The sequence below is a fragment of the Citrus clementina genome, unplaced genomic scaffold (assembly GCF_000493195.1).
Source record: "Citrus clementina cultivar Clemenules unplaced genomic scaffold, Citrus_clementina_v1.0 scaffold_2, whole genome shotgun sequence".
NCBI lineage: Eukaryota > Viridiplantae > Streptophyta > Magnoliopsida > Sapindales > Rutaceae > Citrus > Citrus x clementina.
The window spans coordinates 35,731,374-35,758,119 of record NW_006262688.1 but is presented as its reverse complement, the minus strand read 5'-3'; the positions used below and the strand labels follow the sequence as shown (position 1 = coordinate 35,758,119).

Genomic DNA, 26,746 nt, shown 5'->3' with positions numbered 1-26,746 from the left:
GTTCATATGGATGATGTTAATTACAAACTCTGGAGACATGATGAATTTAAAAATCTTACTTTTGTATAAGCAAGTGTTCAATGTTAGTAATAAGCCAAAACAACTCATTACGAGTATTGTCTTGATTCAGAACCAACTTAACCACTCGTAAGAGTATCCAACTCGACGGATACTAAAACGTAAGATTTAAGACTATAGCCTCCCCAAAAATCAATATCATCTGTATAAACCCCCTGACAAACACCTTATATCATCAAGTCACTCCTCATGATTAGGCACCGCTACCCCCCCGTAGCCTACAACGGATTTTCTCAAGTGCTTTTATTTAGTTTTGAATTCAAAACTCTAATTTAAAGTAGTTTTAATTAATGATGATGAAAATATAACTTACTTTTCAGCATATTATTTAAAGGCAACAGGGACTAGTAAGTATCTTTTTATTAGTAAAACACAACATTTTTTGTTGTTGAAATTAAAAAACGATTTTCTAAAAAAAATTAGGAACACTGCCCCACCGGACCCCGTATGGCTCCGCATTCACAAACCTTTTTTCGTTCTTCGTTTGATCTAATACCACTGACTTATATTTGGCTAAATATGACAAGCTGAAAGATATATGTTAGAACGTGCAACTGATAGATTGTGAGATTCTACCGTTCCAAAGGTTTCTCAAGGCAAACCAAATGCGAACAATCAAATGTGGAAGTGAAAATTTGATGTACATGCTTTTAATAGCAGGGGAACCGAGGCATAACTCGAATTTTTTTAAGAATTTGTAATTAAAAAAAAAACCCTCGAGTTCACCATGGTTATATTAGTTGGAACAAACACACATGAAATCCAGTCAGATCAAAGGCCAAAAGATAAGCATGTTGACTATCTAACATACATTACAATGAAAACAGAGTGTATAATACATGCATATAACATTGCCACTCTCCTCAACCTCTACAACACCAGAGACGCGAAATCCACTCTCACATGCATACACTACCTGCAAATGATCTCAAAATGAGCTTACAACAGCTCATCCTCTTGTTATCAGTGCAGGCGGTGGGTGAGTGAGTATTCAGCCAATTAGCGCCAAAGGTACTCATAAACCTTCGTTTCCCTCCCAAAATCCTTACTTTTTACTCGTGTTGGTACAAGGGGTTTCTTTTACTTTTATTTTTTTATTTTTTTATTTTCTTACAAGTTGAACAGTGCTGTGCTGGAATTTCAGCTTCTAATGTCATGGCAATCGTTTCTTCAAGGAAAATATTATTAGTATTTTGAATTTTTTTCCGAAACGCCTGCTTTAAATCACATTTTTGCACTTGGACACTCAAATTTAACAGTAAAAAGTAGCGACTTGGGTGTTGGATGGTATTTGTCAAAATAACAGGTGTGCAGTCAAATATGCTCTAAATATTTGGACCTGTCCAAAAACAACCCTTTTTTTATTAATATATATATATATATATATTCGACTTTATTTAAAATTCATTTGACGATATTGTTGTGCTTACTATGACAGCAGGTTAATTCCGCTCTGACCCCAAATGTTTCAACATATTTTACTATGCGCCCAAATGTTTCAACAATATTCAATCCACGCCCAAATCCATTAATTTAACTGTTTATTCTAACAGTTAAAGAGCAAATTTAAAAGTTCATGCCTTAATTTTATCTCATTTAATTCTTTTCTAATTCAAGATAAGGAGTATTTTATTTCATTAACTTTCAAATAGTTCCGTTAAAAATAACGGTCAAATTAACGAAATTAAGTGCGCGGTGGAAAATGTCAAAAAACTTGGGTGCGCGGTAGAAAATATCAAAAGATTTGGGGGTTGGGTGGAAATAACCCAATGACAGCAGATCAACTGAAGCATATACCGTGAACGGAATCCTCGATTCTTTCAAGAATCTACAATGCTTTGTCGTCCTTGCCTCATCGAATCAGCTCACCAACATGCTCACTTGAAAAATTTCTCAGACAAAAACAAACTGCCGGCCAAGAATGGCATTCACACTTTTACCTGATTGAAATATTAGGACAACCTAAGCTCATAGCATCTTTAAAAGGAAAAGAAAGAAAAGACAAAATCACAGCATACAAATATATATATGCTCCAAATAATGAGAAGCCAAATGCATTAGTGCATTGAAAATACATCCACTTCAGTATCCTTCTTCAGGTTTCGCTCAACATTCACTTGGGTTTTGGGAGGATTCTATTCATAGGGGTTTCTGAAGTTCTTCAATAACTCTGGGATTTCATAAGCAAGCATGTCGTCAACAACCTGAATCATCTTTGGTTTCAGTTTTTCAAATTTGTCAATGTTGTAACTGTTTAAGACCTCACGGAAGTGCTCCACATTTGGGAAATCTCCTCCTGGTAGATGGAATTCCCTTTGAACCTGTTTTGTTGCCGTTTTAGTACTTAGGCAAGAAAAAGATAAAAAGAGAGGAAAGAAGAGAGGAGGGATGTGATGTAGAAACCTTTGCAAATTCGTCTTCAAGATTATCAATTAGGCGTTGTTGAGCCTTAGCTTTTCCCATCATGGCTGGCATCTCCTTCTTGAGATGGCTGATAATATATGCATGGATTTTAGCAGCCCTAGCTCGCTTCACAAATTCATTGATCTACATTATGCAAACATTGTTAAAACTATTAAAACAATGTAAAATATTTAGCAAATACGGATTTTCATGCAATTTGCGGACAAAATACTAGAGTAAATAAAATATGAAATGTGAACACACTTGTCGATCACAGGCTTTCTTTGGAATATCAATCAAATCCATTAGGAGGTCATCTTGTTCTTTCTCGAAAAGCTCTTGCCCTATTGGACCAACAACCTCTCCATTAATAGGTTTGTCATTAAAAGAGCTGCCAAGCAAAGAAGGGAAGCGATAGTTTAGTAGATAGCAGTACCTATTGGTCATTTGAACACCAACTGCTCAAACAAATCATTGTTCTGGAAGTTCTTAGACATATATCACAAGCTAATGCAAAATCAGAAAACTAGACAAATTGTGGCGCCAAAAAAATAAACACAGGGAATACAGAATTATTTATGCCCCTCTCCACCATGACAAAGCAAATTATAAGAATAGAACAAAGAATAGCAGATCTGTAAAAATAATAACAATAATAAATGTGAAAAATGTACCCACCCAATATAAACGCGTACAACCTCAGGAGTGTTCAGGACCTTTCCAAGAGACCACATCAGTGCTCCATAAACTCTCATCAGCTTTAACATAGCATTGATGTGTCAGTCAACTACAATAAATGCTCAAATTCTGCAATTAAGATGATTATAACCAGAGTGTTGAAATAGCTTACTTGTTGAGTATCAACTTGGTCAGCTTTATTAAGAACAACACGTATCTTGTCATCATTACCCCGTAAAGATGCAATGACACGCTTGAATTCATCGCTGATGTCGAGTTTATGAGGATCAAACAAAAGAAGAATGAGATCACTTTTTGCTGCAAACCATGATATAACACCAGTGAAATCATAAGTCCGTTGTGTTCGCTGTTTTTCGCCTGATAGAACCCCAGGAGTGTCCACAAATGTAACTTGATCTAGTAGCTGCAAGTGTAGCAATGAAGTCGATGAGAAAAATAAGTGAACACATAGATGGATAGATAACAATTAAAATAAGACAACTTTTTAACTCACTGGATGTGACATTTGAGAACACTCGAATTTTGATAAAAATGCCCCTCCAAAAGTTGTCAACCCACTGAATGGCAGATCAGCATGAACAGCAATTGTATTCCCAGGTATGGTTCTTTCATCAGGTCCAGACTGAGTATGAGAATAGAATGGACTATTAGAAAATACCATGAACATAACTAAAATGAAAATGAAACAGGATCAAACAACAGACAATATACTGCTTAGGTGGCATGCAACTAGATTGTTCATTAAACATGTGAGTAGCAAGTGTTAATTTGAAACAACATTTTTCAATTATCCAGCACATACAACTAATTTGCCATGAGAAATAGGTAGGTCATCAAATGGAAGGATTAGGCATAGTTTATTAGTCAATTCAATGGGAACATGAAGATGGATCTCCATACCATAACAACAACGAATCTATCTGTTGTAGGCTCTGGTCCAATGTGAGCTCCTGCAGATAGAAAAACACGGTAAGGTTTTATAAAAGCTTTTCATCAAGTACTCATATGCGTATTAAAACAAAGAGAGAAGAAAAGAAAACACGATATTTTACAAACCTGGATAGTTACATCTCAGCAAATGCTTTATAAATGTTGTTTTTCCAGTTGAATATTGACCCAAAAGCATTACCATAGGTTTAGCATCAAAATCACTATTGGTCTGCAAGAAGAGAAACACAAACCAATCAAATAGTTTAGTGAGGTTTCTGTCTTAAGCCTAGAACATGCTAAAGAAAGCATTACGCATCTCATTTCCCAAATAGCAAACTGTACTTATCTGTTTATCCCATCCGTATCGTATAGCTTGATCAAGTCACTTACCAGAAAAGGAGAGACAAAATCATTAAAACGATAGGTAGCTTCCAATGGCTTTAGTTTCTCATTGTACAATCTCTTCAACCCATCAATGATCGATGTAACTGCACTTGGAGGTGTCTGGGAATTAAAAGCGAGAAAGGAAAAACTCATCATACAAAAATCAAACTAAACCTCCTTCAGGAAATGAGAAAGAAGGAAATGATCAAAAAGAAAAGGGAAAAAAACTCAAAACAGTCGAGCTTCATTCATGACATAAGTGTTTAAACAAAACTTGCAAAATTTTCTAGTGCATACAGACAGTGTCATAAATTCTACCTTCTTTACTGATTTTGATGTAAACCATTGAGCGGATGATAAAATTTGTGACTGGACAGAGGCAGACCCTACATCATTACCAACACATCATCTAGTCAACAACTAATTCAATAACATCAATAAAACTAATGAAAGATAGAAGAAAAATTACCATTCACAGCAGGCTTGCTATCCATTTTCAAACCTTTATTTTTCTGGAGATAGAAAATCACAGAAACAGTATCAGTTATGACAAAGCACAATTCGTTTGAGATTGGCAACTAAACAATTGTCACAAAAAACAAGATGAGGAAGATTCCTTACAGCTACAAAGGTTTCCAAACCTTCCATCGATGGAGGTTCAGTATTCTCCATCAGGCCTGTGATTGGAAACCAAGAGAAGTATAATCCAATGTCGTTAGGGAATTAATGCTCAATATAAACCTTCGATTTTCATGATTCACTTTCTTTATCCTAAAAAAGTTTCTTAAAAAATTACATAAAAAGAAAGTCGAATACTAAAAATTCATTTATGATGCCTTCTATTATGTGAATAAGAACGAGTGGAACGAATAATTTTACAAATCAGATTTTTGAACTTGCCTCCACTTTTAAGTATATCAGAAGTTATTTCACGTCCCGCTTGCGCCAGAGATACAAGCTGTAAGAACTTTGCAAATAAGTTTCACGTAAATTACATAATTAAAAAAAAAAACAATCCACAACAACATTCGATCAACAACCTTCATGGCAGTAACAAATTCTGCCAAATCTAAAAATCCTTGTCGCTTTGAATCTGCAAGCGCCCAAATCTTGACAAACATGATACAGAACAACACAATCAGTCCAAAAGTCCATATTATCAAAATATCCATATATTTCTAGCTGATTAGTTCGCTACAAACATATTGCGAACAACATAAAAGCTAACTTATATTAAAGGAAAAACAAAAAATCTGACAAACAATAGCAAAAAATTTCTGAACAATCGTATATTTTGAAGTATTGATATGATCTTAGAAAGATAAAATAACCAAGAACAAGCAAAATAAGGAAAAAAAAAAGATTCAATAACAATAATGTTCTGAAATTAAAACCTGCTTGAGTTCTTGCCGAGAAAGTTTTGAAAGAGCTAAGAACTTTGTAGCATCGTTTCCAGTGATACGGCCATCTCCATCTATAAACAAAATAATCAATAATATTAATAATTTAAACTTATTCCTAATAAAACTCCGCGTTTCAATGACGACGATGAACCTGAATCAGCGATATCGAACCATTCACGGTAGATCTTTTGGTGCTCTTTTGAGCAGAAGGTAATGGGAGATGGCGCTATCTCCATGTCTTTGGAACTGTAGTAATTGGACTCCTAATCTCTTTTCAAATTCAAAAAGAAATGAATATGGAAGAGAGTATGTGAAGATTTAACTAATAAAATTTTCCTTTTTATAATGAGTTCGGCAGCCGGCTCGCCCAATGCCAATACAGCAGGCTGCTGTGAAACGGCGAAGTTTTGATGCTGCCGCTTTTTTGAAATGTTTCATTTAAACTTATCTGATCATCGTGGCATTGACCGATGCCATCACACGGTGATTGTGATTCAAGCAATGAGGTGATCGTGTTCGCTTATTTTCGGAATCACACGAGGGGACCCATCCAGTAATGGTTGACGGAATTGTTGGAAGAGGATACTTAATTACGGGTTTCCACACTGAATCTTTACCCCTTTCGTATTTTTTCAAATTTTGAGTTTGGAGCGGTATCCCTCCAAAAGCCTATTAAAAACACTTTTGGTTCGTTTATAACTTCAGCTATCACGGAAATTACATTAAGAGACAAAAACATATCTAATTAAATCTATATATTACGCACAAATAAATTTTATTTTTATTAAAAATTCTGTACAATATTTTATACAAATTACCTACTATTTTTAATAATCTTTAACATTTATGAATCGTACATGCTTTCTATGCATTTTAAACCATACATCACATCTAGATTCTAAAAAAGAATGTTATGGCAACTTGGCAAGAGCTTGGTATTATAGTCCTTTTCAGAATTGCAATATAGAGAACTAATTTAAGTATGTTAAAGGGACATGATTTTTTCATTTAAATCTAGAAAAATACGGTGTAATTCAAAACTATTAAGTTGTCTTGAACAAAAATGCAGCCGATTGGAATCTAAAAATTTTAAGCTGTAATTCACCAGCATTAAAATTTAAATGGAAAAAGAACAGGAAGAAAATTAAGGGGGAATGGGGAGCTAAGTATGGAAGAAGTTGAAAGATTAAAGAAGAGAAGATAGAAGTTTTTTTAAAAAAAAAAAAACCAAGAAGAAAAATTTTGATATAAGTTTTGAACATCATTAATAATTGATAGAATAAGGATTTATGAGTAATAGTTTTAATTGGGGTTATTTTTTACATTTAAGGATGTGTTGTAGAAAATTTATTGTTCTTTAAAATATTTCAATATGGGATTTTAAGAAGTTTTTGGAGTGGTGTCAAATAGTACCACACTTGTTTGAATTCGAGCGCCACTTCGTGTAATGCTGTAATCCGGGCCCACGGCCCACCACATGTCCATCGTCAATCATTTTTCATTTTTTGAATTCATTTTTTAATTTGCTCCCACTCTACTGAGTTAGTTCAAATCCGATACTTTTTGTTTTTATACAAGAAAATCTTACTATATCAACTAAATGATGTTGGGAAAATATACTCTTTAAAAGCATATGTGTTTATTTAATTGTAATAAACTATTTTTCTGATTAATAAAATAAATGAGATATTTTATTCAAATATCTTAATTGCATTAATACTTGTATTAAAGTCCATTTAATCATATTATATGTATTTATGTGATCACCGTGTGGATTCAAAGAAGACATAAATATAAGTTATCTTATGATTAAATAAATTTAGTTCGCAGTTGATAAATAAAGTTGGACACTTTATTTAGGTATAGACTGTAATAAATTCATTGAATGATTTGTCTTAATCATGTATGAATTTATTGATGTAGTAAGACTACATTGAACAGGATCACATATGAGATTTAATTAACTTTGTAATAACTGTCGGACTTATTAAATCTCATAGGCGTTGATTTTACTGTAATCTTAATCTTGAGTTAATTATGATTTCATGATTGTAATTGTTATTCCATTTGAGTTACCAATGGGCACGACACATCCTTGTGGTCAAGATTACCCGGTATCTTGGTGGGAGCAATTATGAGTATTGGAGTTATGGATTAATAATATAGAATTTGTACAACACATCTCTTGATGGGTTTTCGGCACTTGATCATAGAATTCTCTGGCCAGAGTGTGTCAACATATTTAGTATGTTGAAAATGATCATTAGAGAAAACCAGTAAAGATCAAGGAATAAGATGTTATTAAATTGATTGGACAGTTGAGATATCAATTTAATTAACGATGTGGTACAAAGGATTGTGCAGTAAAGAAATCAATGTGGCTTGGGACGAATTATTAATCGAGCATACAATTATGGAAGTCAGTTCCAATCTTTTAGTGGAGTAGATTTGGAATTAAATAATTGGGCTAGTTTAATTACAAGCCTAATTATTGTAGCCACTATTGTATGTTCCCAAATGATCCCCGGGTTAGCTCATTTAATTGACTGCACCACTACTGGACTAATAAGTAAGATAACTAGCGATTTAGGTCAAAAGCCTAAATATATCATTTAGTGGGAGGCTTCATTTAATTAGCTTTTGTATAAGGGGCCTTATGTTATTTTACAAGGTAGGTCCCCTATTGAAAAAGTAAATAAACGTGAGTTTTATTTAGGGTATTATTTGGAGCTTAGGGTTTTCACTAAAGGGAAATATATAAGGCTTATTTTTCCCTAAAGAAAAGATAGAAGCCACTTTATACAGATCAGAGAATAAGATTTTTCTCTCCATTGTTGAGAGAAAAATTTTCTCGTGCTAGTTGCTTTGGTAGTGATAAAGGCGCCCACACGTCAAGTGCAGATCGAACCTGAGTCATAACCTGGAAGATCATTGGTGACAGTTCGTGATCTAGCAAGCGTGGTGGTGACGGATCGTGATCTAACAGGAGTGGTGGTGGCGGATCGTGATCTAGGAGCCTAAATCATTTCAACGGAAAAAGCCAAATCGGATTTTTAAGGTACGATTTATGGATTACGTATTCTTATATATTATATGAGAGCGATCTTCAAAAGGTTTAATAAAAATTTAAAAACTTAATTTTTCCCCAACAAATGACACCTGTAAAAGCAGGTGTTGTTAGAAGTACTTTTAATTTCAAAAACTTTTAAATGGAATATTTTAATTTTTGGGATGGGGCAACAGCACCACTCAATTTTTTTTTCCCCCAATCCAAGCATTATGAATCATTTTTTACAAATCATTCTTAAATTTGAAGTACGAATCAACAGACAACTTGGCCTATCGTAAGACATAGAATTGCAAAAAGTTTTCAATAAACGGTTTTTCCCATTTGGATCGTTGAAGAATTGTGAAATAATAAATAAGTGTAAGAAATTATTGAGCCGTAACATTTTAATATTATATTTTTATGAAACGACGACATCATGCTAACATTACAACAATAAAATTTATTTTACACTCAAATAAATATATCATAAATACTATTATCATTTTAATCCTAAATACTATTAATCTACTAATTTTTTAACCCATACGAATAATTTTTTATTGAAAAAAATGAAACAAAAAAGAAATGAAATAATTTTTTGTTTATACATAAAAAAAAGGGCAAAATTGTATTTTACAAATCAATTTACGAAAATAAAATAAGATGAAAGGTTTTCTAAAACTAACCCCAAATGCATTATGTTGTAAACAAAATGCCAAACAGAATCTGCATACTGAAAACAAGCACTATGCAGGAATAGTTCCCTCTAGTTTTACCAAAGAGAGGAAAGAAAAAGTTAGCCACTCGGCCTTTGGCCGAGTGGTGAGAGCTGCTGCTCTCCAAGTTGGAGAGCAATGCATGTGGGGGTGTTTCCTTCCTTAAATAAAATTGAGTGAAGGCAGTCTGCTTCCTTGCCCCAGTGCGAGGAGTAGACATCCCTTGAATATTTGAGAGGGTTAAAATCTGGGCAGCGCTCCATTAGATTTGATGTATGTTGGTCCCAATTATAGTCTGATTTGTACATATCAGTTATATTCTCATGTAATATGAGTTGTAATCTGAGCAATAGTCTCATGTAATAAAAAAAAAAAAAAGAGGAAAGAAAAAGTTACATATAAATTAATAAGAATGAATAGTATCTGGTGATTGTAGGCAAAATTATTGATAAAAAATGAACACACAAAATTTGGCCTTAGCTAAAGCGACGTCAGGTAGATCACCGATTTCTTCCGCATGAAAATAGGCAGCAACATATCTGCATAGGGGAAAAATCAAATGCCTAATTTTAAGACACAAGAAGATAGAAAAGAATAACAAAGAGAATAAGGGTACATTTGGGATTGAGGTGTTGTACAATTGCTGTGAAAAAAAAAACTATAAGTATTAAATAAAAGCCAGTAATATATAGTAAATATAAATCTTAAATAATAATTTTGATGAAATTATTAAAGATATAATATATTTTCCATTATACAAGTGAAAAATTATATCAACATAACTTAAAAGTTACAGCAGTAAGTGTTTAACAAACACTTTAGTACTGTACCTTTTAAGTTATAATTGTCCAACTTCAATCTCAAACACATCTTAAATGATAATAGAAAACATAAGGCATCTCCTCTGTCATTTACAAACTGAAGAGAGAAAATACAACCATTACACACACACGCACATTATGCACAACCATTACTTGTGGGCGTAACGCATACCTTTGATCTAAACCAAGAACCTTCGTTACTTCTCTGACCATCTGAATAATCGCTTGTTTGTTCTGGCACCACTGGGAATTGGGTGGATGCAATTTGTTTCTCCTCCTTCACTTTGTTGAATATTACAGTAAAACCTTCACCTGATGTCGGGTCAGTTTCATCCCAAGCTCCAAATTTGGGTACCGAAGCTGCTCTATGATGCTGCCATCCATTAAATTAAACTCAACAATTAATGAAAATGTTAAGTATGCCCATAACAAGATATCACAAAATATAAGTTGTCATATGTATAAAGGAAAGTTTACATGTTCATCAGATAGATAATTTCCACTTCTCTGTCTAGAGTGACCGGGTGGTAGCGATGGAGAGTAGCTATTACTTCCTTCACCAAGACCATTCTTTTTATCAGATTTTAAACGTCGGGGACTTGGCTGTGGAAGTGAATGATCAGAGACAGCGCTGCTTTTATCACTGCTGAATTCTGACATAGTGCTCTTTCGGCTCCTACTCCTTTGGTGATCAAAAGTGTTTCTCCCTCGAGGGTTATGCCCCATGCCCATTTGTTCTTCAATGTGGCGCTTTTCTGTTGATTTGGACTTGTAAGAATCAACATGGCGAGAAGCCCGAACTGGTTGGCAATCACCGTCGGTTCCCCGTCCTAGTGTCCCCCTCATCCGCATAAAGGCCTCTGGATTCTCCTCCGGATCATTTGGGTTCATTCTCACTCCGGCTTTCTCTCTGCGTGCATTCTCAAAGAAGGTTGTGTAAGGTATATTATCATTATCCCAGTCGCCGAATTTTGGGATACGGGAGTTCTTCTGCAGCCGAATCAATGCATATGGTTGCTTATTAATAATGATGAGTTATCAAATACAAAACTCTGAGAACTTAGAAGAGACTTGATTGGAATAAAAAGGAACTGGGTGCTATAAAAAACCAGCACGCAAGCCACACGACAACGTTATGTGTGTTAGACATGTCCTTAAAGATCATGCTTATTCTCACAGGACAATTGAATATACTGAAAAAATAATTAAGAGCCATATCTATCGCGTGAATTAGTTAAATAGCAATTTCACAAAAATTAGAAGCCAACAATCCCACATTAAAAGAAGTTAAAATTAGAACACTTACAGCCATTAACGAGGGAGATTCAAGATTGTACTTGTTCCACTCAACAACAGTGGGAGAAAATCCTTGACGAAGGAAATCAAATCTAATAACCAAGGTTTCTTCGGACCATTTTGGAGGTTCATGACTATGACCCCACGGAAACTCCAAGGACTTGGGCTTGCCATTCTGACAATATTTCGATGATTACGAAGTCGCGGCAGTGACTTCCTTGTTCCGTAGTCTCCATTTGGAGACGCCCATTATGGACAACCTCATGATTTGGCATGGATAAGGCACTTTGTCTTCATCTCTAGGACATTATCTTGCTTGTCCTACTCTTCATATTCCCCGACCCAAGCCATGATCATGATCTTCCGTCCATGCATTAATAAATAAAGAATAAAAATAAGTCGTCCATGCATTAAAAATAAAGTTATGTTGTCCGCAAGTCTTCTATTCATCTTAAGGAATAGTTGGGCTTGGTTTTGAGTTATTTAAAAAAAATGTTAAGAGTAGAAAAAGATAAGAGAAAAATTAGAAAAATAAAAAAAAAAAGAATAGAGAGGGAGTGGGTAGGTAAAAAAAGAGGATAAATTTCTCTTATTTTTTCTTACACCAAACACCACTTTTATTTTTATATTATAATAAAATTATTTATGATTATTTTTCTCATTTATGTTAAGATTTGGCTAAACAGTGTAGTTCAATTAAAAAAAAAAAAAAAAAAAGCTACGACAAATAGAAAATAATATCATCAAAAGCATTCAGGGTTAAGACAGAATAACAATCCCAGTCCCCGAATCACCACATATCAGACAAGTGAAAAATCAACTTCAGTACCCATTAAAAGAGCACAAAAAATCAAAAACTCATCTTCAGTCCTTCAATTCTGCGAACAAGAAGCAAGAAGCAACTCTGCGATGGGCTAATGGAGACGGCAACGGCAATGGCATAACTTTGCAGCGTGACAGGCTACGAGAATGAGTGAACGACAATGATAGCACAATCTCCGCAACACGGCAAGGAGTTGCTAATGGCCGACGATACGGCTGTAAGACAAACGGTGGAAGTGAAAGGGAAGATAACGGAAGTTGGAGGGCTGTGGTGTGTGAGATAGAATATACATATCTAATATATAAAGAACCAATCGGTTCTTCGGTTTGGTTTTGAGTTTGTTAAGATAATATAATTAGTTAAGATGCTTTAGTTAGGTTTCGTTTGTTTTTTTATCTGAAATCTAAATAAACTTGAATTAGTCTGAATTCTGAATAGATTTAAATGTCTAAGTCTGAATAATATGTTTGTTTTTTTCGTCTGAATCTCAGAAAATAAGTATTAAGTTGTTTATTTTTTTCAACTTAAAAAGCTAAAAATATGTACTTTTACATTTGTATTCTTATTAAATTTGAATGTCAAATAAATAATATATTAAATACCACAATATTTTAACATTTATAAGTAAAACTATACTCAAGTGAATACATAATTATTTTAGAATTTTAATATATAAAATACCATAAATTTTAAATTTTATCGTATATAATATAAGAAAGAAAAAATAAGGATATTTTTATGTGGGGTAAATGTCTATGGGTGAGTTTGGGATAGACATGAAAAATAAATTATAAAGCAAGGATATTTTTGACATTAGCAAGTAATTGACTTAATTCAGATTTCTCCATTAAGTAAAAAGCCAAAAAAAATTAGCTTATTTATTAAGTCAAAATTATCTAAAAAGTCTCATTAAGTTATAAAAACAAACACCTCTAATTAACTTAATTAATTAAGTTAAGTCACTTTAAGTCATTAAGTTAACAAACAAACGACACCTTAGTTAAGCTTAGTTAATTTGATTAAACAAGTTTGTTATGACTGCTGACTTGGCAGCTGCGCTGGAGAAAAGTTGTTATGTTGTTAGCTCAAACAGAAGCAGCATGTAGAAGATTCGAGATACATGTATAAATACATTCTCGTAAACCGTTCGAAATAATTCAATGATTCAAATTCATTTTCTCTTGTCATTTTCCTTCTGTTTCTCTCTGTAATTTTCTTAGAAACCAAACAAATACTTTACAATTTAACAGAGTTTAACTGAATATGAAACAATTGATTCTCACGTTTTTGAACCATTTACTTTTCTGTCCATTGAACTAAAGTAAACCGAATCTGATAATTTTAATTCAACTCAATTCGAATAAAAACTGGACCGAATATCCACTGTACTGCCCAACTAACCCACCAAGTGGTTTCGCCATTGGCGGTGCTATTTCGGCTCCTACTTCTTTTCTCACGCTCATTTCTTAACTATCAATGACATGTATGCATTTGCTTTTGTTTATTATTGCTGAAAAATTAAAGGATTGTAGTTATAATCTTCTTAAATATTGATCTGCTCATTTGTAAGTATTAAACACTTTTGTTCAACTTAATTATCATTGCTAAGATGTTAGAAATTATTAAAAAAAATTAGGATTTAAGATAGGAGAATTATGCATTGAATAAGTATTTTGGATGAATTTTCGAAGAAATTATGTTATATTTGCTCAAATTAAATTGTCCTAAAAAAATCTCATCAGGTATTTATTTTGTGATAAATTATTATATTAAAATATGGATGTTCAAACTTTAGATTAATGCAAATAGTTCAACCTTAAGAGTAGCGCATGTGTGCTCTTTTTAAAGAGTAATGATAAATATCTCAAATTTCATCATAAATAATATGTCATTCATTGATTGATTAGTAATATTTTATAAAATCCAAATAAATTAATTGTATTATACCCACCTTTTAATTGATGAATACTATATCATTTGAGATAGCTTTTTGAAATAAAAAATTTAAAATGCTTAGTAGTACTACCTTTCAAATTCAGACAACTGGTAAAAGTTTCAATTTCTTTCTAAATAAAGTTAATTTTAATGAAGTACGTTAATTATGAAATCTGACAGTCTTAAATGATTAGTAAAAAGCTTACCAATTTTTGAAGAGGGCGGTAATTAACATTCCAAATTAGTCTTCACAAAACTGCAAATTGATATCTCAGCAGTAGTTGTCAGTAATGAAGTGCATTACCTACAGTTACCCCACATAGCCCTATAAATGAAGCTCAAACCAGGCATCTTCTCCACAGAAGCAATAGTTGGTTCATCAAAATTGAATAGAAGAAAAAGATGGCTCGGTGTCTATTGGCTTTCGGGTTAGTGATTCTGGTTTTGGCAGTGAGTGCAAGCCGTGTGCATGCAATGAGTTGCAGCGAGGCCGTGACAACATTGATGCCATGCGTTCCGTTCGTAGTGGGCAGCGACCCAAGACCCACAGCTTCTTGTTGTTTAGGTGTAAAGACAGTGAACGATCAGGCTACCACCAAAGAGGATCGCAGGGCTCTTTGCGAATGTTTGAAAAAGGCTGGACCAGCTCTGGGGGCTAAGCCTGAGAAAGCTAAGCAACTCCCTGGCTTGTGCGGTATTAAAGTGCCCGTGCCTATTGACCCCAACATCGATTGCAACAAGTATCGTTTCTTTGATCGCTCTCTTTCTCTTACATATTGCTTCTCTCATGACTGTAAACAGTGATCTTACACCTTTTTTTTTTTTTGGTTTAATCCTTTTGTTGTGCAGAATTGATTTATAAGCAGTGGAATTCACCGAGGTGTGAGTTGTTTTGCCTGCTAAAAAGAAACATGAAGTGAAAGGGTGGCTATAAGAATAATTTGGGCTCTACAGATCGATTGCCGGTCTTCGCCAACTTATTATGTATGACAAAGATTTAAATTAATGGAATAATTCATGATCAGTTCATCGATCATTTCTTTTATTTGCAGTTTTATGATACATCTATCTAAATCTTATAAGTAAATCATACTGTTCTAATATTGTCTAGCTCCATCAAGTTTTTTTTTTTATATATTACAATCAGAACGCTATTGATATTTACAATCAGAAATCAATCGACAATCTCCTGAATAATTCTATTACAGTAGAGCCCGAATATCAACCCTTACGTAAAGTTGGAATGAGATCTTACACTCATTATTAATATTGAAGGGAGATCAATTTTATTCCAACATGAGGAGCCTACTAACCCCATTATACAGGGGAGTCAAGTCTCAGCGCTGACCCTGCGCTAAGACTTGAACACATGCCCTCAAGGTTGTTGAGGGCATGGGTGTGCCAATGGGCTACGGGTCCATTGGCGTCTAGCTCAATCAAATTTGTTATTTCCAAATTCCATTTATTGTTCTGCCTGAACCGTACACACCACAAATTAAAAAAAAAAAAAACCCTCAAATTAACAAAAACTAATTGTTATAATCTTGGATGTAGTAATTTTAACTTTAAACCTTGAGTAATGATAGAGAGCTCACTCTAATCTCACCTCAACCCTACACAATAGTAAATAAAAGTTGAAATTATAATAAATTTTCTCCAATTTTTGAACTTATGCCAAATTTACCTAAAAATTTTGTCTTGACGGTGTTCATCGGTGGGGTGAATATCATTTTTTTTAAAAATTTTAATACAAAATTTGAATCATCAATCGTATAAAATTTAATGATAAATATTAAAAATAACACCTAACATTGTACATCGTTTTCATATAGTTTCATAATAATGAAAAGTATCTTGCATTTCCTTGAACATGAGCTTTTTGCTTGTATATAAAAATGGGAGATTTGATTGTAAGGAGTTAAAGGGACGAAGTATCTTACATATATCTCCCTTAATTAGGTGTACTAAAAGTGGAATATGGAGACTCTAATGAACTTATCCGAGAATATTACGTAATGACTGCATCTGCTCGTCGCAAATGGAGACTTATCCTTCAAATAGAATTCATACATGCAAACAGACCATAATGTCGAGTTCATGTATATGTATATACATACATACAAGTTAGCACTTAACAATACTCAAGAAAAGATTAATGGCGAAGAAAATGTCTGTTTAGGATTTACGCGTGCTGGGGGTGGGTGTACTTGTGTTTGTATCCTTGCTGTTTTAGGTAGTAACTGCGCTGTCTCCGAAGACAATCATCTCGCAAGTACTTTTCTGAATGCTTTAAGAAGCCCGGATAGGACAGGACATGGGGTTGTTAAGGCCGACAAAGCCGGCCTGCAATCGGCACACTCGATTCGGTTCCCCTTTGGCCCCGATGCCGACTGCACCAAGCCAAATTTCTCTCTTTATTTGTTAGGATATTAATTTAGAAGGATTTTCATATTTATTGACATTGTCCTGTTTTTGTTTGTATTTTGTGCAGAGTTGACTGAGGCTGGCAACAATTCCACATCTACACGACTATTTTTAAAAAATAAATATTAAAAATAACATGCAGGACATGGGTCTTAACTATTTGATTAGAGGATATAAGTATATATAGATATGGGCGCTTTTGTTTCTCGTGTATCAGAAAGTTCTAAAATGAATGTATCGATCATTTCTGAATCAAATCTAAGTAAACTAAAATCAGAGAAAAGTCATTAAATAATTTCCAATCCCACATCCACACGACTACACCCAGTCGCAAAATCACTTGAACGATACATTCCTACACAGGAGACAACTTCAAACCACGCTTCATTTATTGATACTTAAAAAAAAAGAAAAAGGACTCGTCATTGCACATCCACCCAAAAAGATGAAAGTTCTGTTTACATGCTATGCGAAGTCATGCATACCTATTCCCTCTGCTACAATAAAACAACTGAATGATATCACCTTGCGATGTTCAGGCAAACCGCATGATTCTTGTGGGGGGTATGAGGGAGGGGGGGGGGGGGTTGGGAGGCTATAACCTTTGATTTTGCATTATTCGAAACTTCAGCCATGGTATCCAGCAATTTTTGCTGGAGATGAGGGACCTTAACTCTGCTCCCTGTAAAATCATGTGCGTTCAACTTCAACTTTACGAATGATGCTCACAGGCCAATATTGGTGATCATCTAGGGTAGAGATTCATCACCTCAATCTAAACACTCTCAAGTCAATTTTGCTGACAAAAAAAAAAAAACAAGATAAAAGAGTTAGGAGTGCGAAGAATATTACTTTTCATTTAACTTATGTGAAGTAAGGAATTTTTAAAATTTTTTTATGTTGGTTTTATCAGGCTGCAGACTTACATTAAATCATTAGTAGTCCTTTCAAAATTGAACTTCTTGAAGTAAATGGTACTAAATTGTTCAAATAATAGAGGATAAATGAGTCATAAAGCGAAAGATATCTACTCAAGGGCGAGAAATACCAATGGTCTTGTTGAGCAACCAAAGCAATAGACCTAGTTCGATCCCAAATATAGCGTGAAGCCATGTTCTATCCATCATGAACCCAAAAACTGTGATTCCTGCTCTATTGTTTTCCAAATAAGTAACTGCCACGCAAGCCAACAATCTGATGATTACTTCCAAAGCACCAAAATAAGCAGAAAGCACATTATAAGCAATGTGTTTTCACTCACCTAGAGCTTGCCTCTTTTGATACGAAACGGTTTGAGCATAAATTGGATTTATCTTGGTGTTGTCTAGATCATCTCCATCTACTTCTTCGTCCGATTCCCAATCATCAGTGACAGGGAACACCTGTGGGGCTGTAATCTGAGCTGTTGGTGTCTCTCCATCAAGGTCATCATAAGAGTTGATTGTGGCGCACACATGCCATCTTGCAGCAAGACTTGTAATGGACTGTGCTCTATGTGTGATCTTTGCCGCGCTACGCAGGCAGATGAAGAGTCCTGTCACTAGGCTAATGGAGCACAACTGTGACAAAATAAGCGAAACCCATCAACTAAACTTTTCGAGCAAGTTTTGAGATTGTATATTATGAGTGAAGGCATGTGAAAGAAGACTTACAGCAAGTTCACCAGCCTCAAATATATTGTTATGGGCACTGGACCGGGTAATTGTAAGTAAAGAAATGAACTGACTTGCAGTGACAAGAATGAGAGACAACAAAATGAATGCTCTGTATCTATGGCTTATGATCCGAAGATTTCTTCTGATTCTGAGGTGCTCTTGCAAAATGGAAACCACCTCAGCTTCCTTCTGAAAAAACTGAGCAAAGTCTTCCATTTTGACAAGATGCAGGTAGCAAACCAGTTGGTAGAGAATGCAAGCAAGAATGTAAATTGATATTCGATATAGCCATGAGCATAGCTGCAATATGCAAGCTATGATGTTGCTTGCATGCGTGTTGTAGAAATATGGTATTTCTGATGCTCCTGTGATATACCACCAGATTTTGTAGGCACACTCAAAGCCAAAACAGGGGAGGACAAAAATACAGAGGAGCTTCATTGACCTCTGCAAAAGTTGGAAAATTAACATTCATATTACTACATTAAAAGTGCATTTTCAATCACCAAGATCAAATTTTCTTGCATGCACATGACATTCTTGGAAATGAACAGGAAATAATGCAACAGTAGGAGCAACATAACTGTAGTGTAATAAATATAAGCAGTCACCTAAACCATTTACATAATAAGAAGTCACCAAGTCATCCAATTAAATCTATTGACATGTAATTTAAATATAAAATTAACAGCCTCTTAGGTAAACAAAGCAGAACAGTCAAAGATTTAAAGTTTCTATTACACTATCACTATCTGAATTTAAATGTGCAAACTGATCTCAGGACAAAAGCAAAACCATATACTCCAATTCATTCCACATGGCTATTCTTTATAGCGTATTAAACCTCTTCAATTGTAATGTGTTGTGTAAATTCTAACAGCTTTAACATAACAATCCAGCATATTACACCTCTTCAACTGTATTCTGTGGAATATACTCCAAAGGGTTCATCATAGTAATAATCATGTAATTCATCATAGTATAAAAGGAGAGCTTGGATTACGAAATAAAGGGAAATTGTGGAACAACATTACAACAATATCTTTCTTCATCTATTACAAATTCAAATTGCAAATCTTTCGTCTCAAAGTTGTTATTATAAAGATAGAGTATGATCTCCACCAAAAAAAAAAAAGTTTCTGACAAAAGCATATGCAAATCCAATCAACAGGTTACTTATCCCACATAAAAGCTTAAACACAGAAGCTAACACACAATTGGCTTTAGTAAATTCAAATAAATAAATAAAGAGGGGAAGAAGAAGTACATACTCTGAGCTGAGCTGCATACTCTTGACAAACCTTTTCACTTTCATCCGATAATTTATCAAGAAATAGAAACCGATTAAGGCCATACTTACGGGACCAAGAAGAGAGACTCAGAAAGGAAATAATTGCAAAAACTGAAAGAGATACTTGGACTATTGCATCATAAGGTCTTTGATGTTGATTATCACACGCTGAACACAAAAGAAGAAAATGAGACACAAGTGGAGAACCGATGACAAGAAGAAAGAAGATTGACCAAGAAAGACCAGCTCTCCAAATATTTGATTGATCAACACAAACCCATTTGAGACATGATGTGAAGCTCTTCAATTCAACTCCCAGGTGGCTAAAATTATTATTATTTTTTCCTTTGTTTCTGGAAATGCAAGACCTTCTTTCATCTTCCATAGCTTTGGAAACTCTCTTGAAGTCAGAACCAGAGGCTTGGATGAATGCATATAAAAAAGGATTACCACGAGAGGATCTAGACCGGTGGGTTGTTTAAACTCTCTTAATCTTTCGCTCTGATGAATCATAAATAGAAGTTCAATATAATCTAGTAATACTTTATTTTAAAATACGTGTATAATTGGCCTTGCCGTTTTCGCCTTTTGGGGAGCCGGGAGCCCCTTCCAGAATAAGGTGACCCACAACTAGTCAGTTTTTGCCACTTGTTTTTAAACTGGCGATGATGCCGCTTTTTTATTGCCGTTTTCTTTCCCTACCACGAATTTTTTCTACCCCTTTTTGCGTCCGTTTAACATAACTTTTACAAATAAAATTTATTTAAACAGAACTTTTAGTTAAGAGATTTTATACGGAGAATTTTTATTAAAAGTAATTAAATTATTTAGTTGTCGATAAAATTTTTTTTAAAAAATAATAAAACTATTTTAATAGATAATTTTTTAAAAATTATATTATTAAAAAATGAATAAGATTGTAAAATAAATTAAAGACACTTTAGGATAATTTAACTCTTTAATACATTGTACAACTTTTATCTTTAATGATTTTAAATTTAAAATTTTACTAATAAAGACAAAATAACTTATTTCATCTCAAAAATTATACTCAAAATATAACTAAACAATATTAAAATGATTAACAGACTTATAAAACTAAAAAAGTATTGATGACAATCAAATAAATTATATCGGACATGCACTAGTATTCAAAAAAAAAAAAAAAATTGGATGCAACATATTTTAATTGATTTTGGAAAAAAAAATCTATTGTCAAATCTTTACACTTTGCTTAAAAAAAATCCTTTTATAATTGTGATTAAAAGAAAAAATGTAACACGGCACATCAAAATCTTGTAAGTGATTGTCTAAGACGCGATGCGCCGATGTCTACATGGCCACATTTTGAAGGCAACTTTAAAAGGGAACCCTTGATACAATAAATATGCGTGAGCGTGTCCAGATAACCTTCACATGATGCTCGCAAGAATTTCTATCTTCAATTTTCTTGAGAAAACCGTGTGAAGGCTGTTTCTAACTTTCTGTAAAGCTAAATTCACTGTTTAAAAAAAAAAAAAAAAAAAAAACCTTTGAACAAGGCAACAGGCGTGGATAAGAAATTGTTTACAGCTAATTTGGTTGCAGACGTAAGAAAAGGATGACCATTGCAACTGGACAATAATGTGGATGACAGGTCGGTTGAAGTTGACGTCGACAGGAATCCACCGTTCAAGCTTTCCGACTCGGAATAAGCTTCTGTTGTCCACAAAGATTAAATTAAATTAAATTATATTATACGTGAAGCAAGTACATTTAATTTAGACTTTAAATCCATTTTTAATGTTGGTGTGTTGACATCAAGCGATTGCGTCATTGTTGTTCGTCGTCGGGCCATATTCTTGTGGGCTGCCATATCCTCCAGAAATGTAAAACGGTCTATTTAAATGATTCGGCCCAGTCAGGTCATTGGGCTATAAAATGGAGTCATTTGTCGAGCTTTAACAATAGAATGGGCTCAAATGAGGGAATATGCTGCCTCCCAAAACCGCCTGTGTGGCCAACCGAACAGCGACAAAACAAAGCACTTGCTCTTCGATCTTTCCATTCTCCGTCTTGGTGGGAAAGAATTGGTAACAGAAATGATGACAACTCTCTCTCAAACAGTATCGGTCTTTTCCAATAAAGCAATAAATCTTAAAAGCGTAGCTTCTTTCAACACCATCAAGACTTTGCGTTTCAACCCTCCCTCTTCACCTCGATCGCTATCCAGGTTAGTTTTCAAACGATTATCTCTAATAATTTTTTTTGAACTTAACTTATCCGTGAATTTGTTTTCTGTAACTTTGTTTCAGGAAGTTTTGTCGAGTTCAAGCCACAATTTTGCAAGATGAAGAGGAGAAAGTGGTGGTAGAGGAGTCATCTCCACTCAAGAATTTTCCAAATGATGATGAGCCACCCGAGACTGGGTCAGCTAGTGCATTGGAAAAATGGGTTATCAAGTTTGAACAATCTGTTAATATCTTACTTACGGTAAATCAAGTGAAGTCTTTTGTAGCTTAAGTGATGCGGTGCTTGGTGTTGCAAGATTATTAACTCTATTAATCATTTCAGGAATCTGTGATAATGGTACTTGATGCTTTGTATCGTGACCGGGATTATGCAAGGTTCTTTGTACTGGAGACTATTGCTAGAGTTCCTTATTTTGGTGAGTGTTGTTCTTTCTTTACATTTTTACCCTTATTTGGTTTCGACGGCATAATTCATCTGGCATAATCCATCATTTAGCATTTGTTGTTTGAAGGTGATTGAGGGCCCGTTTGGTGTTTGGTATCGAGGTGCTGTTTTTTTTTTTTTAGTTTGGGGGGGGGGGGGGTGTGGAGAGGGAGCTGTGATTGTGAAATAATAGTTGATAGTGTGTGACTGTGTGTGTGTGTATGACTTTCAAATAATAATATTAACAACAATAAGAAAAGATTAATTTTTCATCTTACAAGTGTAGGATTAAATCAACCTAACTTTCAAATTACAGAGGTAGGTATTTACCCAAATACGTTAGTATTGTTGGCTTTTAACCAATAGTTGCCCAACGATAATACCAAACTGGACCTTAATTTGATATAGCATCTTGGTAAGTGGGGGGCCCTTTAAATGTTATTTCAGTTTTACTCGCTTATTAAAGGATTTTTCTTCTGTGGTCATGCCGCTATTAGTTGTGACTTATGGTTTCTACTGCAGCATTTATTTCTGTTCTGCACATGTATGAGAGTTTTGGTTGGTGGAGAAGAGCAGATTACCTGAAAGTTCATTTTGCTGAGAGCTGGAATGAGATGCATCACTTGCTCATAATGGAAGTAAGGCTCTGTTATTAGATGTTTGTAATACTTTCATGTTGTACTCTTATAAAACAGGTTAGCTGAGAGGCTTAACCTGTTACTTATGGCAGGAAGCCTATTACTGTATCTTGTCATGTTAATTTCTTTACTATCTCCTGTTCTATGATGCATATCTTGGTTGAAGTTTTCTTAATCCAACTAGCAGGAAATCTAACATCTTTGAACTGAAGGCAACGGCTTAAGACTATAGTGGATTGAGGAAAATGGATAGCACCTAATGAGACACTCATTGGAGGAATTTGAAATTACGTTGCTCCTCCCTATCGTACCCCAAAAAAAAAAAAAATTACGTTTCTCTGCTTAAGTTGCAAAAGATATCACTAATAGTTTTCTGTCTCTTAATCTGATCCAACCACCTTGCCTATTCAGGTCCAAAATAATATGAAACATTTAGACATTACTTGCACATTTGTTTTGTTTCTTAGTCATTTAGTCATTTGGTTGCAGGAATTGGGAGGAAATGCTTGGTGGTTCGATCGCTTTCTTGCGCAGCATATAGCCGTTGCTTATTATTTTGTGACAGTCTTCATGTATGTAATAAGCCCAAGAATGGCATGTAAGTATTTGCATTGGGATTTTTAATATTAAAGTAGAACCTCGTTAGATTAAAATTCAATAAATTTATAACGTTGATTAAATAATAATTTTTGTTCGTCTTGATTATGGACCAATGTAGTAAATCAATAAACAATAAATTTATTACATAATAAATTTTTTAAATTTCTATAGGGCCCAATTTATACATAAATTAATAATTAACTAATTTGAAACTAAACACGTATGATAGGTTTATGATTTTTTTTTTTTGGTACTAGCATAATGCTTTACGCATTTCATCTGTCATTGTTGTTTTCTCTACACTTTTCAAATAAAAAGTCATTTTTGTATTTTATGTGCTATGTTAAGAGAAATAAGAGAGAGACTAACTTAATATATTGCCTCAAAAAAGTCTTCTGTGATAAGATACTATATAACTGTGATCCAGTCATGCTATCCAACCAAAGGATTATCAAGTGACTTATTTGCTCAATCTGGATCAAATCGAAATTGTATCATGCAACTTGACAGAATCACTGCATTCTCTAATTATACTATCGTTGTACTTTATAAAAATTCTAATTTTGAAAGTAATATTATCTTTTAATATTACTTAAATTAATAGATTTTTCATGGTCCCGCAAGGCTATTAATTTATCGAGGTTTTACCATATATTCCTAGATTTTCTCATGCTTACTAGAATCTTGTTATTTTAGTCATCCCTGAATGTTTATAAATCTTTTTCCTTCATTTGATGCTTTTCCCATGCAATGCTCCAAGGTATTTTTGAATTTCAAATAGAACAAGTTCGTTTAAGAACAAGCTAGTATGTTTATGTTTCATCCAACTGCAGATCAATTTTAATGTATTCATTTTATTGCTTGTGCAGATCACTTTTCGGAATGTGTGGAGAGCCATGCTTTTGAAACTTATGACAAATTTATCAAGGCCCAAGGAGGTAAAATTTTTTTAATGTTTTGGAAAGCTTAGTTTGATTGTCTTGCGCATATACTTCTATTTGACATTGAATTGAAGCAAAATAGTTAAATGATTCCTATCTTGCTTACAGTTCTCATGGTACATTTTTTGGCCCTGATAATGCCACCAAGCAAGTTCAATTCTCATATAACACTGGCTATGTAAATCTGATGACCTCTACTCTGAGGATGCTAGTTAATCGGCCGTTAATTTTTTCAAACGCGAACGGATAATTGGTGTCTTTTAAGTATGGATTAGTGTGATCAAATGAACTTCATATTCTGCATGTGTAGTACAGTCCATTTTCACTAGGTTTCACCTGCTCTGTCCCCTCTTTTTACAGAGAAGTTGAAAAAGATGCCTGCACCGGCGGTTGCCATTAAGTACTATACTGGAGCCGACTTGTACTTGTTTGGTAAGTTTGTCTTCTTGCAACCTTTATAACTGTCATGTAAAACAAGATCTAGCTTTTAACTGAGTCATCTTCATTTCTACCCAGATGAATTTCAAACTGCAAGACTCCCAAATTCTCGAAGACCAAAAATAGGTAAAGAACGTGTACTGTTTCTAGCACTGCCTATAAGAAGCTACTCAAGTTCTATACAACAATACTAAATTGCAACTTGCCGGACATACATTATGAATACATATTGACGGAACTTGAAATATCTTTCTGATTTGTTTGTTTTCAGAGAATTTGTATGATGTGTTTTTGAACATTAGAGATGATGAAGCTGAACATTGTAAGACGATGAAGGCTTGTCAGACACATGGAAACCTTCGGTCACCTCATTCTTATTCAGAGGATGATTTTGGTTGCGAAGATGAGTCTGGCTGCATAGTTGCTCAAGCAGATTGTGAAGGAATTGTAGATTGTATAAAGAAAGCTGTAGCTGTTAGTACTCCCCGAGTAAAGCAAAACTAAGCTTTTCTCTTTTTCTTTATTTTAGAAGGAAGAATGTGATGAAAATTGGCTTAGAATTTACCAACAGTTACAGGGCTGTGTTGTATACACAAAAAGAAACCATATAGATCCATACAAAGTTAATCTACACAGGTTTTCTGCGGTTATCATTTGGACGTTTGGCTTTATGCTTTTTATTTTAAATTTTGTTATTTGGTTTTTTTTTTTGGGAATTATATTTGGTTAAAATTATTTCTTCATAATTGTACTTCGTAAATTTATTCGTTCGTTCATTTATTTTCCGAGGATCTTAAATTTACTTATTAGTTCTAAAGGAATCCTGCATTAATAAGTGTATCCGTGCAAGGCGACCCAATTGCTAGAGTTTATAGGTGCAACCGCAGTAACGCGATATTACACACACACACACATTTTATTTGAATTTTTTTTTTCACAGTATTAATATATGTGAATAGAGAGACAATTTATAAAATTAAAAGTTGAAAATCACTAGCTAAACCAAACCAAAATAAAGTTAAATCAACATTAAATAAGAAATAAAACATAAATTATGTAAATGAAGTAAAAGATTTTGTAAATAAAAGGTAAAATAAGTAAATTAATATAAGAATGATAAATTGATGTATTATTAGTAAATAAAATAAAAACTTATAAATGTAACATAAAGTTAATAAATCAACATTAAGGGGAAAATAAAAAATAAATTTTAGAAATGAAAAATGAGACTTGTAAATGGAAGATAAATAAATAAATAAATTGATATAAAACTAGTAAGTTGTTATAATATAAGAGTTATACCAAATAAGTTAAGTGTAATTTAATTGTCAAATACTTTTGGGTTATTGGATAAATTAGATCTTATTTGATATTGGAGTTGGACAATTGTAGCTTTTTAAAATATTCAATACATGTAAACTATTATAATTTATAAATTAAGTTAATTTCATCTTATACCTATATGATAAAAAAATTATAACATTTTTATTATTTTTATCAAAATTATTATAAATTATATTTACTATACGTTATTAATTTTTAATTACAGGTTATTTTTCTCAACATG

General features: G+C 33.7%; 5 protein-coding genes across 6 annotated transcripts; 2 read left to right on the top strand and 3 right to left on the bottom strand.

The window, feature by feature from the left end:
- Positions 1–1,990: 1,990 nt before the first annotated feature.
- On the bottom strand, positions 1,991–6,235 carry LOC18051029 (EH domain-containing protein 2). The gene is made up of 16 exons (XM_006449767.2): positions 6,049–6,235; positions 5,889–5,968; positions 5,535–5,603; positions 5,395–5,452; positions 5,116–5,171; positions 4,964–5,006; positions 4,813–4,880; positions 4,501–4,614; positions 4,237–4,339; positions 4,081–4,130; positions 3,674–3,802; positions 3,332–3,583; positions 3,160–3,239; positions 2,746–2,872; positions 2,482–2,625; positions 1,991–2,399 (listed from the first exon to the last, which is right to left on the bottom strand). The coding sequence occupies exons 1-16, from the start codon at positions 6,131–6,133 to the stop codon at positions 2,214–2,216; spliced, it is 1,644 nt and encodes a 547-aa protein (XP_006449830.1). The 5' UTR covers positions 6,134–6,235; the 3' UTR covers positions 1,991–2,213.
- A 3,907-nt stretch (positions 6,236–10,142) lies between these two features.
- LOC18050961 (RPM1-interacting protein 4) lies at positions 10,143–11,795 on the bottom strand. Its single transcript, XM_024191008.1, has 4 exons — positions 11,790–11,795; positions 10,961–11,473; positions 10,676–10,856; positions 10,143–10,201 (listed from the first exon to the last, which is right to left on the bottom strand). Exons 1-4 carry the CDS (start codon positions 11,793–11,795, stop codon positions 10,143–10,145), a joined length of 759 nt encoding a protein of 252 aa, XP_024046776.1.
- A 3,144-nt stretch (positions 11,796–14,939) lies between these two features.
- Positions 14,940–15,341, top strand: LOC18050960 (non-specific lipid-transfer protein). Its single transcript, XM_024191007.1, has one exon. The coding sequence runs from the start codon at positions 14,940–14,942 to the stop codon at positions 15,339–15,341; it is 402 nt and encodes a 133-aa protein (XP_024046775.1).
- A 1,873-nt stretch (positions 15,342–17,214) lies between these two features.
- LOC18050959 lies at positions 17,215–20,503 on the bottom strand. 2 transcript variants are annotated; one of them, XM_024190128.1, is made up of 5 exons: positions 19,888–20,503; positions 18,614–19,063; positions 18,223–18,520; positions 18,010–18,135; positions 17,216–17,760 (listed from the first exon to the last, which is right to left on the bottom strand). In XM_024190128.1, the coding sequence occupies exons 1-5, from the start codon at positions 20,290–20,292 to the stop codon at positions 17,747–17,749; spliced, it is 1,293 nt and encodes a 430-aa protein (XP_024045896.1). In that variant the 5' UTR covers positions 20,293–20,503; the 3' UTR covers positions 17,216–17,746. The 2 variants fall into 2 exon arrangements, with proteins under 2 accessions (XP_024045897.1, XP_024045896.1); XM_024190129.1 differs by lacking the exon at positions 18,010–18,135 and having other exon boundaries at positions 17,215–17,760.
- Positions 20,504–21,876: 1,373 nt separating this feature from the next.
- Positions 21,877–25,838, top strand: LOC18050958 (ubiquinol oxidase 4, chloroplastic/chromoplastic). Its single transcript, XM_006449763.2, has 9 exons — positions 21,877–22,119; positions 22,202–22,379; positions 22,461–22,554; positions 23,085–23,200; positions 23,690–23,798; positions 24,670–24,738; positions 25,102–25,173; positions 25,258–25,305; positions 25,451–25,838. The coding sequence occupies exons 1-9, from the start codon at positions 21,989–21,991 to the stop codon at positions 25,681–25,683; spliced, it is 1,050 nt and encodes a 349-aa protein (XP_006449826.2). The 5' UTR covers positions 21,877–21,988; the 3' UTR covers positions 25,684–25,838.
- The last annotated feature ends 908 nt before the right edge of the window (positions 25,839–26,746 follow it).

Coding starts and splice junctions, on each gene's coding strand:
- LOC18051029 (XM_006449767.2), bottom strand. CDS start 6,133: ATGGAGATAGCGCCATCTCCCATTACCTTCTGCTCAAAAGAGCACCAA. Junction 4,881..4,963: donor TAGCAAGCCTGCTGTGAATG/GTAATTTTTCTT, acceptor GTAATGATGTAG/GGTCTGCCTCTGTCCAGTCA. Junction 3,240..3,331: donor ACCAAGTTGATACTCAACAA/GTAAGCTATTTC, acceptor GCTATGTTAAAG/CTGATGAGAGTTTATGGAGC.
- LOC18050961 (XM_024191008.1), bottom strand. Junction 10,857..10,960: donor ATTATCTATCTGATGAACAT/GTAAACTTTCCT, acceptor AATGGATGGCAG/CATCATAGAGCAGCTTCGGT. Junction 10,202..10,675: donor TGGTCAGAGAAGTAACGAAG/GTTCTTGGTTTA, acceptor TCCCCTATGCAG/ATATGTTGCTGCCTATTTTC.
- LOC18050960 (XM_024191007.1), top strand. CDS start 14,940: ATGGCTCGGTGTCTATTGGCTTTCGGGTTAGTGATTCTGGTTTTGGCA.
- LOC18050959 (XM_024190128.1), bottom strand. CDS start 20,292: ATGGAAGATGAAAGAAGGTCTTGCATTTCCAGAAACAAAGGAAAAAAT. Junction 19,064..19,887: donor AGTATGCAGCTCAGCTCAGA/GTATGTACTTCT, acceptor CAACTTTTGCAG/AGGTCAATGAAGCTCCTCTG. Junction 18,521..18,613: donor TTGAGGCTGGTGAACTTGCT/GTAAGTCTTCTT, acceptor ATTTTGTCACAG/TTGTGCTCCATTAGCCTAGT.
- LOC18050958 (XM_006449763.2), top strand. CDS start 21,989: ATGATGACAACTCTCTCTCAAACAGTATCGGTCTTTTCCAATAAAGCA. Junction 23,799..24,669: donor AATAAGCCCAAGAATGGCAT/GTAAGTATTTGC, acceptor TTGCTTGTGCAG/ATCACTTTTCGGAATGTGTG. Junction 25,306..25,450: donor TTCTCGAAGACCAAAAATAG/GTAAAGAACGTG, acceptor GTTTGTTTTCAG/AGAATTTGTATGATGTGTTT.